Source organism: Bombus impatiens, unplaced genomic scaffold, assembly GCF_000188095.3.
Source record: "Bombus impatiens unplaced genomic scaffold, BIMP_2.2 scf_0418, whole genome shotgun sequence".
Lineage (NCBI taxonomy): Eukaryota > Metazoa > Arthropoda > Insecta > Hymenoptera > Apidae > Bombus > Bombus impatiens.
Window position 1 is genome coordinate 3,576,051 of NT_176837.1, and position 18,126 is coordinate 3,594,176.

The 18,126-nt window shown below is 35.8% G+C and overlaps 1 protein-coding gene across 8 annotated transcripts in view; it reads right to left on the reverse strand.

The window, feature by feature from the left end:
* LOC100741745 (potassium voltage-gated channel subfamily KQT member 1) overlaps positions 1-18,126 on the reverse strand; it is a 137,881-nt gene that overhangs the window by 49,779 nt on the left and 69,976 nt on the right. For 5 of the 8 annotated variants that reach the window (XM_033321263.1, XM_033321264.1, XM_033321262.1 and 2 more), the window contains exon 2: positions 5,270-5,822. The exons of 2 other annotated variants lie outside the window; for them this stretch is intronic. In XM_033321263.1, coding sequence (XP_033177154.1) covers positions 5,270-5,822 — 553 coding nt within the window. The remainder of the gene's footprint in view (positions 1-5,269; positions 5,823-18,126) is intronic. One more of the 8 variants, XM_033321266.1, reaches the window with a different exon arrangement.

Here is an 18,126-nt window from a genome sequence, read left to right on the forward strand (position 1 = left end):
GCAAATAATTTTCAATCTAAAGCTACAAGCCATTTTTTAATATCACTGTATCAACTATTATATCTACTATCATGTTTAACTAGCGGTCTATACGGAATTCAAATCTCTTGAATGTTAAGTATTCTGAACTGGAAAATTTCTTATAGGCAACACGCAACGCGATGACTATCACCACGAATATAATATTTATTTCCATTTTGCATATTCTACAGGATACAATTAACTATAGCAGTGTATGATTAAGCTGTTACTTCGGATTTCTATTATGTAAAATTGTACGAAGCAAATAGAAATTAAATCTTCTTTATCGTTTGCGACAAATGATCGTCGCAACCATTAGCTCGATTAATTGATGTCTCGAACAGAAAAAAGAACCGTCTGAGCTCGGTCGACGATCATTGCGAAGTGTGAAACGATTTATAACTCGTGCTGAAACATTCGGCAAACAATTCAACCGATATAAGACAAATAGTCCTGTAATAGTTTTCACGACAAAATGATAAATATCTGTACAGCTAGTTGCACTTCGATTAATATCATTGAACCATAATTTTTCTTCTGGACAAGGAGACCATGATCACGGATAAGAAACAGATTAGGCCTGTGGTCTCATGAAATTTCGTATTGTACGACCTGAAATCCCAATTTTCCACATTTTTCTCAAATATTAAGTATTTATTCTCGTGACACTTAATTTTCGTGACAATTTAATTATTGGAATGGTAATGTACAATAGTAGTATTTCAGAAGATGGAAGAACTCGGAATTTATTTCTTTTCTACCTGCAATTCTAGTTTCTACAACTTTCTGTTACTTCCTTTCCTTTATACTACCCTCCAACTTTCACAGAATAGTTTCATGAATGAAATCAGTTTACACGTGTAGCCAAATGAAACTATTTGAAACGAATCTTTCTATTGACTTCTGAAAACATTCATAATTCTCGTGCCAAGAAGACGGATGCATATGAGCTAATGATAAAATAAAATGAATCACGCGCCCGCTCAAATGAGTCATGAATGCGTGAAATTTATCAATTATGGTATTCATGGTATCCCGCTGGGGGTAGTCATCCACATGTTATTTAGCAAGTTAGAAAAATTTACCAAATGTCCAGCTGGACAAATTGTAAAGTACAAATTAAATAATTAAAAAAATGTAACAATTATTAATTTCTAACGCGTCGTCCAAGAGTTCGGTATGTGATGTTGAACTTTACGAGGAAATCGGTTCGATTGAACCACTTGGAACATCCGCCGAGCGAACTTGTAACCGAAATCGGTATTGATGTTTCGCGAAGCTTGCAATTATGATAAAAAGTATCTAAACAACAATACACGGGGAAACCAGATAAATTATGCGGTTAGAACGATGTTCGCGCCGAACGAAAAACGGATTCACGCTTGCGGAAATGAATGGCGCGTTCGAAGAGTGACAGTGGATGCGTGGAGAGCAAAATGAAACACGCTTCCGTGATAATTTCCGATCGTGCCGTTTCGCATCGTGAAAAGTACGATAGTGTAGTGTATTATCGCGAAATCAACACAGATCCGGTCAAATCTTTCGCACACGCAAACCGAGAAAAATAAGGAGAGAGAGAGAGAGGAAACGAAGCGAGGATCGATCAAAAGAAAAAGGAAGCGCAGGTGGATAGAAACAAAAGAATGGAACAACGAGGGAAAGTGACACGAACGCAAGCTCATTAAAAAGCGCCGAGGAGAATCGTTTCGCTGCAACAGGAAATTAACGAGAAACGATAAGAACAACCGTTCGATGCCGGTCTCGTGGTACGCGATAAAAAAACGAGAAAGAGGAAAAATAAAAAAAAAGAAGGAAACGTGAACGTGGTTGCGTTCGTGCGATCAATAGACTTCGATGCCACACGTACCATCATGACGTATACTTTGTTTTCGTAATGAATTATTTAAAGGACTGCGGTACTTGGCAGCAACTTTGGAAAAAAGGAGGTCCGCAGGGAAAAACAAAGAGGGAGAATGAAAAACGGCAAAACGCTGAATAATGCATGAGGACCAAAAGTATTTTGATACTTATGCAGGTGATTGAGAACGTGGGCGGATCAAAGATGGATTTTTACTGTACACGAGGCCAGAGAAGCAAACGGGAATAAAACGGCGGTCAGGAACGATAGAGAAACTTCAGGGTAGCGGAGTACTTTCAACCATCGGCAGTTTGGCCATTCCTTTTAGTCAGCTTTTACGATGGCGTTTATTTGCAACGCTCGCCTCGCGAAACGCGGCATCATCCAGGGTAAGAATACTTCATAGGGTATCGAGCGACGGTGATAACGTTTTTACGATTTCACGATTTGAGCGTTGAGAAATGGGACTGTTTGCGTTAATGCGTGTGTATTTTTGTTTTCCTTTCCTTTTACGTCCGCTCTTGTCGTTACGCGATGGCAACGAAGTTTCTGCCAGAGGAAATATTTTGCACGATATTTATTAATCTCGAATAGGATTATATTTTACATGATTAATTGATATTATAATACGATAATAATCGTTTTCTACGTCGTAAAAGTAATTGATAATACTTGATATATTTTCGTGATTGCTTCATTTTATTGTAAATGAGTTTCCATTAATAAATCATAGCGGATCATAAAAACCCTGTGTGCGTTAAGGGGTTGGCAGAAAAAATATTGCAGGTGCTTCTGACAGTCGAGAAAACCGTTTACGCTTCTTACGTTTAATATACTTCTTACGATTAATTTTATGAAGATGGAAAAAATTGATCGTAAACGCAGATGTATAAACCGTTGGAAACTTATTTTGGTATAAATAATACAAATAATCGATATTACTCTCCTACAAAACCAATACGCATTTACTTGGAATATCAGTGTTTTGACAATTACGAATGTTTGTCTCTTTACATTCTCCTTTTTCTCCCGTAATATTATACCAATCCTCTATTTCTCGATTGCAGATCGTAAAGAAAGAAGGAACTTTATTCGAGTAGTAGCTCTAAACTTTAAAACCTAGTTTACTGCTACTGCTGCTGCTCGACTAACAAGTAATGATAGACGATAAATAAAAGTAGCTAATAATTTAAAACTCTCATTACGTTAAGCCTTTGTAACACTTTGTAACCCCGCGTGACTTAAAAGTTATGTTGTCACGTTTATCAAGTTACATAGCTATACAACGTATTGCCTATATGAATCAATTTTGTTGAAGTAATTTCTATCTTTCTTACGTCATAATAATTCATTATTATATCTTTTCCTTACGAACAATCAAGAACGTGATTAATAAACTGCTGATGTTTGTGCAAATTCATATTTTCATAACATTACGACGACTATTTTATTTTGCATATTTTACATACTTTTTCACATCACGTACATTCTGTACGTCCTGAAATTCCACGATATCGTAATATTATTGCTGTGAAACTAGCGTATGGCAGTATTTGGCTTTAAACACGCGATATTGTTCGCAATAAAAAAGAAGTCATATTCACGCGTCGCATAAAATGGAAAAACGAGAGTGCATATTTTACGCAGCATCTTTTCCCATCGGGAATTCCCACGAGTGATCGAGAAACACCTCGAGCGTGTTTTGTCAAGTGGAACGAGCCGACAGAATCGACGTACAATGAGAAACGCGCACGGAGACCGAAGGATCACCGTCAAACAAGCTTCGACGTCTATATAATATAACAGAGGCGACGCAAAGACGATACAAAAGAATTTCGATTCACTTGTTGAATCGAACCGTTTCTATTTCGAATAGCTGACGTTGCTTCCTATATAGAACGGAGAAATATTTGTCTTCGAGAACAGAATGCAGGATTGCAAAGGTATAGAAAATGGTGGATGATCCTTGAGAGGAAATGAATGGGGCTATTGATTAAAGCATGCAGAAAGTACGAAAATATATATACGTCATTCCTATGACTTAATATTTAAATATCGATCAATTAAACTCCAACATATTGTTACGATCATCGTATTCCTCCAAGTCAGAAGAGACGACATATTTATTTACAGAAGTGAATTATCATTTAATAAAATAATAATTAACATTCTTTTATAAATTGTACAATCATTTAGTACATGTTCCTTGGTTTATAGTATTCTTCGAGAAAAAGCTAACGTTAGACAATTGTTTTTCCTCGTCTGTTTTCTGATATCTAATAAAAATATAAGCTTCGAATCATTAACAGTATAGTGAAATTTCTTTAACAATTTCTCTAACTCTCTCTTTATTTATTGGCCAACTCGTGTCACGTATTAATTTCGTTAAGTTGTCAAAGTGATTCTTTAAATATTGTCAAAGAAATAAACAATCACGATTGCCAATGGTTGACGCAACATGAAGAGAGATCTCAGTACTGAATACCAGAGTAACGAACCTGTCGATACGTCACTAATTCCTCGAGCAGTACGTTCAGAAAGGGAAATCTCTCTAATACTGATCCTGGAACATTAGCATACGACGAATCAATTTCACGTATGGTACATCGGGCAAAATGTCAGTTTTGAATATTAATCCTGACGAAATGTAACTACTCTAATCAGATAGATATTAACATATATCGATTTATCGCTATTCATTCTGCCCGCAGAGAAATCACATACGATATTCCGTGATAATTTTAATAGAAATTCGATTAAATAAAAGATGTTGATTGGATTTTCAACGATAAATATATTCTTATTTAAACAGCTTAAAGATAAGATGTACGAAAGTGTAAGAAATTTTACGAGCCACTCTAAACATACGTAAATTTCAATCTCAGTAAAATTCAATCTCAGTCGAAGAATCCCCTCAATCAAAGATCGAATAACGAACATTGTAATCTCACGTTTACCCGCATGTTAGATTGTTGCGCCATGAAACATCGAGAAAAACGATATAAATAGATGTAATTTACTTTAGAGCAAGTTCTAAAATAAGACTATTTAATGAAATTAGAGAGCATTCTACTTGAATTGCAAATTCACGCTCAAGTAATACAATTCTAACAACATATTAATATTTATCATTTAATCTGATCTAACATGTATGTTTACCTTTATCTTTATGTAAATTAACGTGGTTGTTAATGACCTCAACGAGCTGGTGCAACAGAAAAATGTAATTTAAAGGGAAAGGACAGAAACAAGATCTCGTTGAGAAACGACATCCATTACACAACAACCTGATACGATGTTCCGTTCGTTGTTACGATCATCGATGTTAACCATCGCAACATCTAACCGATATAGAACCTCTCTCGTAAAAACTGCATCAAAAGTACTCACACAGTGAAATGGTAGATGAAGCAGATCCACCCGCCAGGATGTTCCAGAAACACGTACAGTCTTTCCTGGAAAGTCTTGCCCTTTTTATGATGGAACACGTACTTGGCTTTAAAGGCCTGGTCGATGGGCAGATAGATCGGGTAATACGGATCGGGCACACCAGCTTGGTTCAAGCTAGGTGGCTCAACCTCCGTGGCGTTCATATCACTATTGATAATGTCATCTTTGCTCTTCTTCCGGCGATATTTCCTTTTCATCGGCGTGGGCACCCTCTTGTGGTGTGCCTCGCCGAATCTCGGCGACCGGAAACGTCTGAGGAATGTGAAACGACGACTAGGCGAAGAGCTGGCCTCGTCCATCTGCGTGCCGTTGTCCTCGGTGTCCTCGGTCTCGCTGCCCGGCGTTTTCAATGCCATGTCCTCCGATTCAAGGCAGTGCTCGGTGATGAGCTCGTCCTCGCTTGGCTGCAGGACGGCGTACGCCGTGCTCGACCGCCTTCCTGTGAGCCTAGAGCATTGGTCCTTGCTTCGTGGAAGACTCTCGTTGGTCTCACCTGGACATTTCCAGGATATTGCCGACTTGTGCTGAACTCGATAGATACACGCCGAGCGTCGCTTTCAGGAATCGATTTAACGCTAAGGATTTGCAGCTGACGAATAAACGCGAACAGACGCAAACAAACGTGAAGGAACACGAACGAACAAGACGATATTAGTCTTCGACTGGTATCGTTCACCTAAGATACTTAAATAGAAAGTAAGGACCATTAACGCGTTCCACTGCCACGCGAATTTTATACATATGTTTACTTTGACCATTTTGACAACCACGATAGATCGAATTTTTACAAAATGTTATATTATATTTGTTCATATTTATCTGACAATGACATCTAGATTATTCACATTCTAGATTATTGTTGACGATGTGTACTATTGTACCGTCAAGCGACAGGATCGTGTTTATTAATGTTCGCTTGCGCTGCTGCTGGCAATGCAGTTTGCGGTTGCTCGTTAATGTTCGTCTCTGCTCATTCGTCAAGCGCAGATCCAGTTTAAGTATCGCGTTTGATGCTCGAGGCGGTAAATACGATCGAAATTGATTATAGGCTGCTTACTTTTGGGAACATTTCCAGTTCTAAGGTGATTTACGTAACGATGCGATATTGGGAAATGATTATGACACATTTCGGTACGATAGGAACAGGAATTAATAAATTAAGATCGAGTTTGTAAGATACACTCGCAGCAGGGATTAATTATATTTGAATTCGAAAATGTAGAATATAGTAACGCTGGTTTCTTTTGTGGATACGCAACGAAGACGTCAAGACCTTCTTCTCTTTCTTCTTTCAACGAAATATCACAGTACGTTAATCAATAATACGTAGATAATTTTAATGAATTCCTGAATTTTTAATGAGTCGTTCAACTCAAGTGGAAGATATCGTAACGTTAAGAGTGCTTCAACCGATTACAATTAGCGTTACGCTTCGTAAAAAAATCTGAAAAATTATGTCAACGATCGAAAATTCAGAAATCTTCGACACTTGCTGTCTCCTTATTACCCTGAAGTCTGACTTCATAGCGAACAGCATACTATGGGGAACTTCGTTTTTAAAACAGAAACTTTCTATGCGATATTATATTCCAATTTATATCTACATACACCTGATTAATAATTTTTAAATTTTTCATATCAACTATTTTTCCAACATTCTTGGAGTGTTCGGATGTTCGAGTTTCGATTGAGCGAGCAATCGCTAAACGACGAAAGAACTTTTTATTTTAATTTACATTTTAATGTTGCCTTTAATTAGAAAAAGAATGACCATTCGCTCGTTTGATCTAACCGCGCTTAAAAATTTCCAAATCTATTTCGATTTGACGATCTGGCTACTTTGATTTGCGATCCTATCACATCCTATCAATATTCTAAAAATGTCAGTAAATAGACGTCAGGATTGTAGCAGTAATTTTCGTTTCCATCAAATCCCGGCAACCAGTTTTATGTTTGATTCTTCTCATAGCTCACTGATTACTCGACCATTGACCGTTCGTTCGTTGCAATTGGCTTTTAGCAAAACTCCTAGTCAATTTTACGGGACAACGGACAACAATTCCTCAAACAGTTACAAACGCGTCACGCTTTTCCATCCTCGATCCTTTTCTATACCATCGCGTATTTCTAGAACATTCGTCGTGTAATCGATTCAAGCAAACGATCGCTGGTAAAACGTTTCGATTGATTTCTGAAAAAATTTGTCAGTTCTGATTGTTTCGCGCGATACGTTAATAGCCAGAATGACATTCCATTGATGACAAATTCTATCGTCGATCATGCGACATCTCTATCTCGCCACATTGGCAGCTCGGTACGGCTTATGCGGCCTGAATTTTGTAACGCGAGGGAAGAGCGAATTTCTGGGCAAACGAGCCTAGGGATTTCGGGCTGATCGATCGACACGATGAATGGATGCTTCGAAGTACAAAAGAACGTTTGCCTCTCAATAGGATCGAAACTGATCAGTTTGGTTCTAATAAGTGCTTCGTCGTGGCTTCGATTGTGACTCTCGTCTGATGCTTCATTGTTGAGAATATTAATAAGCGATTAATAGGTGGAATCAAAAGATAAACGATTGATAGAAATAAAGATCGATAGAAGAATAGAGATCGGCGAAATTAAAATTATTTGCATGTAGCGGATTTAGATGTTCGAAATTTCAGTCACGCTAGGTACATTCTTAGTGACTCAAAAAGTACAAGAGATTTATTTCTAGATCCTATAGATAGAATTTAACATCCAATTTAAGTGTTTCTCGTTGCTCGATAGATTCAGAAGAAACATATTCCTCCGTGAGATTCAAAATTAATAAATTATCAGAAGTTATTAACTAAAGAATGTATTTCAATTGTGAATTTCCAGTCAGAAAATGATGTTTATTCTATTACGCCAAGCGTAATACTGAGAGGCGATCGATGTAGTATGTATAACCTTCAAGAATATGTCAATTATTCAAAAGAACATAAGATGAAAATATAAGGTTCTATGTATTTAATAAAAGATTTTCATAACCTTCGAGAAAAATTACTTTTTTCTTTAACACGCAACGGTTGTGCTTAGCAATAGTTTCCCATTGTAAAAAGCTATAAAATACTTAACTATTCTCTCATTTTATACACTGGTACCCGTCGTTTACCATCTACGACGTTCTGTAATAAAAAGAACCTGTAATAGCTAGAATATAAGAGAAACTACTTCTCATTAGAAGAAACTACCTAAATCATATGATAATATCATATCGACGATACTGGAGACCAACATTTCACGAAGCGATAATATTTATAGCCCTTATTCGCCACGCTGCTACGTTTAAATCTTTATTCTTTTAAGGAACAAAGATTTTCGTTATCGAAAATATAACACGTGTGACTTTAATTTTCAACTAATAGTCGTAAGATGGAAATAAAACGCTGTTTCGTGTTCAGCCTTCGAGCAACCGTATTTGCGACAGTGTTACGTCTCGCCGTTGGAATGTTATCACAAAAGAAGTGACAATCATGGTGCGTCTATGGAGTTTGCGACATTTACCATTACTATTTAATATGAAAAGACGATATTTCTTGAAAATTAATTATAATTGTAAATTCCGTTGCTTTCTATCCCTATTATTTGAATTTGGTATAAATAAATGGTATTGATTTGTTATGAATTCCACAAGCTCTAATTTTTCAAGTTAACTTTAAGTGAAACGGATGATTAAATTTCTAATAAATAGTAATGATACTAAAACTGTAATTTTGTTCTCTTCGGCGTATATTCGTTTAATTTGAATATCGTCTTGGTCCACGTGCATCGTAGTTGTTATAAAAGTGATAAATAACATTATGAAAAAGTTCTCTCGGAACCATTACGAGATTTTAAATTACGGTATAAAGAATACGAGTATATTCAACATGGTTTTGTTATAGTATATCGTATCGTTTAACCTTTGAACTTTGATATTACTATTATATTATTTTAATAGGCATACTGTTTATCAACCAGTAATTAACTTGATTCAATGTGACAAATAACTGACGTTTGGATTGGGTTCATAGACTTGATTACGACATGTGCTCTACAAACAAATGATGAATTTCACCGCTGAATTAATTATTCGATTAATTGACCCGACTATAATCAAATTATACGGGCACAATTCACGGTAACAATCGTATCACCAAATAGCTGAAAATGACACGCAGCTGGATATTTGATATAAATGCATAAGGGCAATTGATAAAATATATTTTAAAATGTGTTTCAATAAAAAATATAATACATTCTAACTTATTTAAATCAACTGTGATAATTTAATAACGTAATAACATTCCAATAATTTTAATTTAATATAATTTCATTACGATACATGATAATTAACGATTAACATAGTAATAATTTTTTGCGTTTTATAACCAACTATAATTCATAGCAAATATATACGAGGTATAAGTGACAATCTTAAACTACAAACTTTTATAATCTCTTTCCTTTCTCTCTTTGCGGTAGAACTTTCTTCCTATACTATTTTGATCGACAGGCAACGTACGAAGTCCCGACACTGACCACTCCAATACCGTGCGAATGCGAGACTTTTTAAACGAAGCATAACTATGACGTGTAGTAAGTAGAGATTCTAAGAATAAATTGGAACACAAAGGATACGAATACGATTCAATAGCGCGCAAAAGTTTTCAACAAGCTCGACCACCTTCTATTTTCTACCATGTATAAGGACAACGATTTTAATGAACCTTGGATACATCAAGAAGAATCTTCATGATCGTATCGTAAAATTATCACGAAAATTCCTTCTATGAGACACTCCGGCTGTAGTATTAACAAAGCAAGGAAATTGTACGAGGAATCTATCTCGCGCTTATTCCATTGATAAACAGATGAATCGTTCGCCGAGTAGGAATTATTCAAATATTTGATCCAATGAAAATCGTTAAGGATTCGCAATTCCAGCTAGCGCGAAGCTAGTTCTATCGATTGATTCTGATATTTTCTTTGAGAAATATTTACCTGTTTCTTACATTTCTTTTCCCTCCGTACTCTTTCTTCGTTTGTCCCGCTAATGAGTTTAGACTTTTACACGATCGAATCACGATTTTGCAGTGTCGCAGTAGATCAAGATTTTTCTATCTCGCCGCCGGTGTAGCAAGAGTAGCAAAAACGGCTGAGAGATTCGATTATCGACCACGTACGTGACGGTTATATTTCTCAGCATCAATTGAAGTAACGAGATTGCTCGACATGTCGCTGTATATCGGCTGCCTTCTATAGTACAACAGATCTAGACCGCTTATCTGTTGTGGAAAATCGGTCGAGTGAATATCGGAAGATACGAAATTTTACGACGCGCTGTTATTAATAAACGAAAATTCTATCGATAGCTAGTTCCATGGAGAATCGTGCAAGTGAGATAGGAAATTTTTCTTATAAGCAGAGGATTCAGATCAGTTTGTCGTAATTCGATACTTCGTGGATACTTGCGATACGATAACTTGTAATACGTGACTTGTAAAATTCCTGATTTATAATATTACTACGATGTGTATAAAAAGGCAGAGGGAAAGGCTATGGTGAGAAAATGTTTGCTACGAGTTTCAAAATGAAATCAGGTATTACTTGGTATTTTACATTATGAAGTAGTTCTATTATCAAACTTATTTTAAATGGCTTTAGCTTATTTTTAATATAAGTAAATAAAAGTAAAGTTTCTTATCGGATTCAGACTGAGGCTATATTAAAAGACACGAGTTTTCGCGATCAAATTGTTGCGCAAGGAGATGGTGAAATTAGATTAAAAACTCTTGCATTGAAGTTCCATGATGGGAAAGCAGATGGTGACAAGCTGTTACTGGTTTGAATTTAACGCGTATTACAGTACGTCGAAGAAGTATTGAAAATTACTGAAACTCATTTATGCTTTGTTCAAATATTAATTATATTATGTAAATTCGATATTCGCGATACAGATAGTACCTACGTCACAATAAAATCACATGAAAGATGGAATATTACTTGATACCTTATAATAGAAAGTAATTCTACTAACAAAGTTTCTTCTGATGCTTATATTTTAATAACGAAATCTGACATCGAAGATCGATCGGTAAAGTATTAGAGGAGCGAAAGTTTTGTAACGAGATTCTAACGGTATCAAAAGTCTTTGTTGATGGCTCGTTACGCGAAAGTCTATGAAGTAAAGTTAGACATTTCTTGCCTTAAAATTTAACAAAAGACGGAAATTATGATACAAGTTTAACATTGAAAATAAAAATGAAATATGATATTAGCAAACCAGATATGTATTCAGAAATACAAATAATTATAAAAAAATACTGGCAACAGTCGGTCACCTATATATTTTGGAGGCTGTAAGGCTGTGTTTTATCACGATCGGGATGAGTAAAGATACACCACTAACGAGATGACACGATAATTTATGCTACAGGGCAGATTCTATACACTGCAGTGAATTCTACTTTAAACAGAATTAATTAGTGGACTTCGATTACTGAGTCTTCGTGAACTTGAAGCTTTACTGCGAAACTGTAAAAACGAATAAAACCGATAAAATTTCATCTATTTCTGTATTATTCCGTTATTTCTCTTTTGCCGCGAGTATCTTATGTTAGAAACAAATTAAACTCGGTAAAATCGAAAATTTTAATTAAATCCAAACGATCTTACTAAAAAATAGTCCTGAATTTTTAGAAATTTTTTGCAACACGAATCACTGCACTCTCAAAAAATGATTACAAATATTTTCACAGAAATTATTGATTTCAATCATTCTTATGGACTTTATGAACCAATGAACGCTATTATGGATTGTAACACGTACTAAAAGATCGTCTATAGTTTTCTATTTGTGTAAAGTTACACGAAGCTCGGGGTTTTGAATCGAACAAAAGAAACGCTTTAATTTAGGTGGCAAAGGCTACATCCAATTAAAAACCGATGTAAAAGCACAAGCCTTTCATTTATTGGAGTTAGTCTTTTTTCTTATAGGTAACACCCCGATACACTGTTATCGTTAACTTTATTCCCTTGTAAAATGATAACCGAGCTCCGACGAAACGACTACGATATTGAATTTCTAATTCTTTGAACATTTTTGACGAAAATAGTTGATTAAAATTCATTCGAAAAACTTAAAAGATTCCATTTTATACAACAATTGGCATTTCTGCCATTTCCGTAGTAATTGGTAGATTCGTAGAACTAAAATATAAGTAGAGTCAATATAATTTTTCTGTGCACATTACAAATTGAAATTTAGATTTGCTCATTGTTTAAATGATTCGCCTTAATGCCACATTTTCTTCGCGCATCGAAAGCCTTTTTGTTCTTGTCGAAATGAGAACGTGATTACAATAAATCAATTAATTAAATAATTAATTACGTGATAAACAAGGAATGTTTGTGAAGAATTGTCTGAAACTACCGATGAGATTCCCAGTGTGTCGACTTTTCATCCAATACATTACAGGAACAAAGTTTCCCACCTAAATCAAAGTTTTGGAAGTCTACTTAAAGATATGAAACTTGCATTCTTATTAATTAAAGCGGACCTATAACATATTTAACGAGGACCCAAGAATAGGTACAGTTGTTGAATGATTAATCGCCTATTAGCCACAAATCGATGTGATATTTGGCCTTTCAAAACTCCCCGTTAGAAAGCTACCGTCAGATTATTATTTATCACTGCGCTGACACTCTGCTTTCGAAGTGTAAAATGCAAAGTGCGAGCTGTTCGCTCGACAACCGAAAACTAAAGTTACTCGTCTCATTAACTTCCTATATACATGTATCGCTAAAAATTACGTGGTAGTGTAAGAAATAAGAATAAACTAATAAGGAATATCAACATTGCTTATTTCAATTTTTAAGAGCCGATTAATATTCGTTAGCTGTTCAATAGTTATCGAGCGTTGATCATTTACATTTTGTCAAATCTCCGCTTCTATATTTCCTTTCTGGAAGAGAACTAGTCTTAAAGTTACTTAACCGAAATCACAATGATAATAAAAAAGATAACTTGACAGTAGTATATACTATAAGAGTTCGATATACTAACTATACTGCAACTAGCAATCTTCACCATGAACGAATCTTAAAATCTGCGAAAGCTAACGAAATTGGACGTCCAATTAAAACGCGTACGATCGAGCCTGCAGGTCGCCGGCGGACAAAGAAAATTGGTGCAAGGATCGAGCTAAAAATGCGCGAACAGTGCACGTGGAGACCAGATACCGATACACGCTAGGCCGATAAATTGCTTCGAATTATCTGCACGCTCATCGCCAGCACTTCCTTTTCTCTTCGAGCAGCGACCACCTCTATAGGCCGTACAGATAAATTCTAACGATTACATGCAATTTCCCCGGGACATTAGCGAACGAAGAATTGGAAGTTGGAGCAGCTATAGCGAGCCGCGAGATATTCATCGGGAACCACTTTAACTTCGACCGAAACCGATTCGCTGTTTCCAAAGAAAGAAGAGAAAACAAAGAAGGATAAGAACGAGAGTTTCGTTCGATGATCTCTTTGAGCGCTTCGCCGATACTTGAGAACACTGGTCGTAATTTCACGTAGCTGATCTAAATTTTCTATTTCCACGATCTACGATTCTGTGCGACACGAGCTATTGTCGCATTATGCGACAGCGACGATTTAGTTTTTTAACATTGTCCCCTCTTTCTCGCTCAGTTTCATTTTTCCCTTTTCGATTGCACCGCAAGAGGATTTTCTATATGTTTGTTTTAGGAAAACCAGAGACAGGGAGAAGTAAAAGTAGAGGAAGGGCGGAGAAAAGTAAAATTATTGGAAAATAAAGTACAAGTAAAAAGTGGGTAAAGAAGGGACGAATGAACGAACGAATGATGTGCAATGGGGAGAATGTTTATATAGAAAGAAAGTATTTAGAGATAGAGAGAAAGGACAATCGAAGCATCGATATATATTGTTAGGCTACTGTAGTCATCAAGTAAGTTTAGCTTTAGTTTTGTTTCATGTTTGTAAACTACGTACAGCCAAGTTTAATCTCCAAGCCATAAGGCTGCAATGAATAATTACAATTATAACTTTTGTCAAAAACGTGTTTCAACTCCAGATGATCTTCTATCAACAATGATAATAAAAATGTAACTTAACTAATAACGGACATATGGAAACCTTTGTTACGAGTGAATTTAAAATTTTGCCAAAACTAATCAAACTAAATCTCTAGTTAAAACCCGAAACGCGCATCATTGGACTTCATTTTTGTATAATCCGACGTTTTTGCTGGAAAACCATGCAACGCCGAGAAATATATGGAATCACGAAAGAAATGTTGACAAGATGCCTGTAAATATTAACGCAACCATCCGCGTATTCTCATGTCCACATCAACGAGTTTGTACACTACAGCGGAACGGATTACAGGGGCGTAATAGAAAGGTCAATGGCGTTCATACTCGTAATCGATAATATAATAATTCCGTTCTGATGTAGATTATATACTGGAACAATGTCGTGCGTTATACTCGACCACGTTCTGAGCACCGAAACTCGCGTTATCCTACGTGTTCATTCAGCTAACATTACTGTAACCGCATTATTAGAGGCGAGCAATGTTAATATCAGGACCACAAGTCCTATTTAATCGATATTATTAACTAATACCATATCCAAAATTTGTTGTTACGCTATTCTAATGAAAATGTGCCATTTTCTATTTAAATTTCTACTTAAACGTATCGATTAAATTTTTCATCACGGTTAACTAAGTTTCTGATTAATGGCTATTCTCCTAAAGCGATACAAGGTAACGTAAACAATGCCGCGCTTGAACTAGCTAGCCCAAACATTTCCAAATCACAAAATAAAATTAAGTAAAAACGATAAGCGTATATGGATGAAAATAATTAATTCTTATATTGAAATGGAAGAAGCATGTGCATATGTAATTTCTACGAGTATGGAAATTCGGCGAATAAATATCAGCGAACACATACATGTTGTGAAACGTAACCATATATGATATACGTATGTTTGTATTAATTTAGCATGATTGCTCCGTTATAATAATTCGAAATTCGGAAATCTATGTACGAAATATACGTATACCGAATCGATACTTCTTTTTTCCATGCACGTCTCTCTTATCGAAAGATATAATACCACTGAAATATATGAGATTGTGAAATCTAAAGCGAAATAATACAAAGCCAGCGTTTATGATCGAAAAGAGTTAAGAATTATCCCAATGCTCCACCATCAGGTGAATGGGATCGTTTTATTCTATCTTGAGACAATGAATTCCACGGATCCTCCAGCTGAACAGCTGGAGTCCGCTTCAGTCCGCGCAGGGAAACTTACTCGAAAACGGAAGCCTTGTTAAGAATGCGTTAACCCAACGTTCGCGCTGAGAGAAACGGTGAATACGAATAATGTAACTTCCCAGAATCAGCTGCAGGCAAGTTCCCTCGTACAGGTGAAACACACTTAGAGACAGGGACAGAAGATTACTTGAATCGTCATGAAATCCAGCAAAGAATGTAATTGTACTGCGTGGAGGCGGATTTTCGTAAAACTTAATTAGGCTGTATTATCACTACGATCATCTAACTTTAACGCTAGCCGAAACTCACTTTCTCTCGTACTGCGTGTATTACAGCAATGGACGTTTAAGATACATACTTTTTTAGAGCCGAACAATTACAAAGATTAATAATTATTAATAATCGTTAATAATCGTCAAAGGTAACGCTGATTTTCAATTATAAAATATGATGATATTTTATATTAGGTTGTCCGAAAAGTGTCTCCCTTTTACAGACACGTCTTTTACAACGAAGTATCTTTATACGAACATAAAACCTAATCTGTTGAACGTTGTGATCTTTATCTTGATAAAACAAAATAATATAAAACGAAAAATGTTGTCTATCTATTATTTCCTTATAAAACAAAAGAAACTTTTCGGACGACTTAATAATTTGTATGACATATGGTTATATTATACAAAATATAACCATATTTATATATTATAAATATATTATAAATATAAGTGAAATTAATAATAATGTAGTAATGATCGATAAATATTTACGAAACGATGCTAAGAAAATTTGTCAGCCAAGCTCCGAAATGCACATAGAAATTTCATGACACGAAAGTGGCGATATACGAGTCTCTCTTTATTGATTGTAAATAAATATAACTCCCCTGTAGTATTAATAGGGGCATCTGCATATCGATGGAAGCTCCCTGATATTTCATAATGAGTCGCATGGAAGATCGAGAATCAAGCGTGTTTCACTCACCGAGCAACCACCAAAGGACAAGAGATTTTTCAGTTTTCCTAGCGAGGGAAACAAACGTCCCCTTGTTGTTGCTTATTTTTATCTCAAAGACAAGATATTCTTAGTATACTCGAGAAAAACAACTAACATGCTAAGTAAGGGAATGCTCTCTTTGCAACCGATTCAAATTTTTGGAAATTGCAAACAGAAAGATACCACAGGGTAAAAACAGATAACTCTTGGTGGAACAAATAACGGGTGAAACAGATGAAAAAATAGATGGGAAAAAGATTGCGGCAAGTTCGAGAAAGCAGAGATGAAATTCGTTCGAGAATATTATTTTTGTGATTACTAGAGGCGTAATTTTATTCGTTAAAACATTGCGTTATAAACGTTGATCCAATATAACTATTTTATTGAATGATACGTATATTTGTTTACCAAGGGTCCTTTACAATCGCGGATATTCGAACACTGAAGTTTTCCATGAGATTATGGTAATGAAGGCTGAAACTCCTGCAGACTTGTCTAAATAAATATAAATGTTATTCTTAGACGCAAATCCCCAAAATAAAAATTGCGCGTCTCTTATTCGGATGAAAAATATCTCTACTTACGTTCTATTTCTTTAGCGATGTTCATAGAAATATGAATCTGCAAAAACGTCCGCAGCCTATTTATTAAAGGAAGACCGAACTAAGTAACATTCAACGAGGAACCATGGAAGAAGGCAGAATTCTGCTTTTCTCCTCGAACAAAGGAGAAAGGAAAAAGATTGTGAAAGGGAAGAAACGAGTGAAATCTTTCGCTCACCGCAACGAAAACACAGCTATTACTTTATTTCACGAAATCAGTCGCTCTTTTTTCAAAGAAGATTACACTCCAGCCGGCTTTCCTTCCGAGCTTCCGCATAATACAAGGCAAGAAGCTAAAAATCACCAGCTCGTTGCCTAGTTTCCACCGAGCTGTGAAACGAGAGTCACCTAAAAGCCATCACGACGGCTTAAGGGACACTTTCAACCGGCGTCGTGCTCTTTTGATATTTCAATTCTTTTTTTTCTTTTTTTGTTTTTTTTTACTGTCTTCCGGAGAGTTAAGAACGAAAAGAAATCCTGCTAGAACAAACTGCTAGAACAACGTTCAAAACGGAGCGAATAATTTGTTAATTCGGAGACGAGGTCTAACGGAGCCGGTTCTGTAAGAACCGCGTAAGAAGATTTCGATCGTTATTTCGTGAATGAAAAAGTTAAGCGGATCGATCGTTTGCGATAAGAAAGAGGAACATTTTACGATAGGAAACTATCGTAGTAGTTGTTTGATACTGCTAAACTTTTTGGTATCAAGCTTAATCCGTTTTAGTTTATTTACGGTTGCGATATAAATTCGACTTTTGTCCTTTGTACTGCTCCTTTTAATTAGTTTTTTGTGGCAGGAAATTTTATAACAGCAAAAGAATCGGCAGAGACGAATTAGTTCGCCAGTTGAAAATCTTCGTTCTTTTCTAAATAA